The 713-nt window shown below is 39.4% G+C and overlaps 1 protein-coding gene across 1 annotated transcript in view; it reads left to right on the forward strand.

The window, feature by feature from the left end:
* LOC113469604 (nucleolin-like) overlaps positions 1-157 on the forward strand; it is a gene marked incomplete at its 3' end in the record, with an annotated part of 4,104 nt that extends 3,947 nt beyond the window's left edge. Inside the window, exon 6 of the mRNA XM_026827450.1 lies at positions 84-157. Coding sequence (XP_026683251.1) covers positions 84-157 — 74 coding nt within the window. The remainder of the gene's footprint in view (positions 1-83) is intronic.
* Positions 158-713: the final 556 nt, after the last annotated feature.

Raw genomic sequence — 713 nt, forward strand, 5'->3', positions numbered from 1 at the left:
AAAAAAAAAGAACCACAAGCACAGATACACTCACGTCAGCGCGGTAAAAGACCTGTTCCACACCAGCCCCGGTTCTCTATTAGCAACGAGGTGGAAGATAATGACGATGATAACGAAAGTGATGAAGATGATGATGAGGATGATGAAGATGAAGATGGTAAGTTGATGGACTTTAGATCTAGAGGTTGTGGTTTGAATCCAGGCAGGAGACGGAGACTAAACATATTCGGAAGGTATGGGTTTGTACACTGCTTTCAAAAGATAAGTCTAGTGTGTTTTCCTTTCGGTAAATTTGTAGGTATGATTGAAGGCAAAAACACAAGAGGAAGACCACCACTGGACTACATCAAACAAATAATGGAGGATATGAACGTCACAACCTACTACGATCTCAAGAGGAAGGCAGAAGACAGGGAAACATGGCGTACTGCAGCAAACCAGCCTAATGGCTGTTGACCAATGATGATGATGAAATTGACCCTGAAAAATTGACCACTGCTTCAGTGAATACAGAATGGAGTAGTGGTCAGTTTTCCAGTTTCCCCAAAAGGAAAATACACCTAAACTTACCTAGATACTAATGTTACCCGTTTCAGGTGAAGAAAAATAATTCTAAACTTACCTATACGAGTATTTAATTATGTACTAATGTTACCCGTTTCAGGGGAAGAAAAATAATTCTAAACTTACCTATACGAGTATGTAATTATGTA

Source organism: Diaphorina citri, unplaced genomic scaffold (assembly GCF_000475195.1).
Source record: "Diaphorina citri unplaced genomic scaffold, Diaci psyllid genome assembly version 1.1 scaffold1156, whole genome shotgun sequence".
NCBI classification, from domain to species: Eukaryota; Metazoa; Arthropoda; class Insecta; order Hemiptera; family Psyllidae; genus Diaphorina; species Diaphorina citri.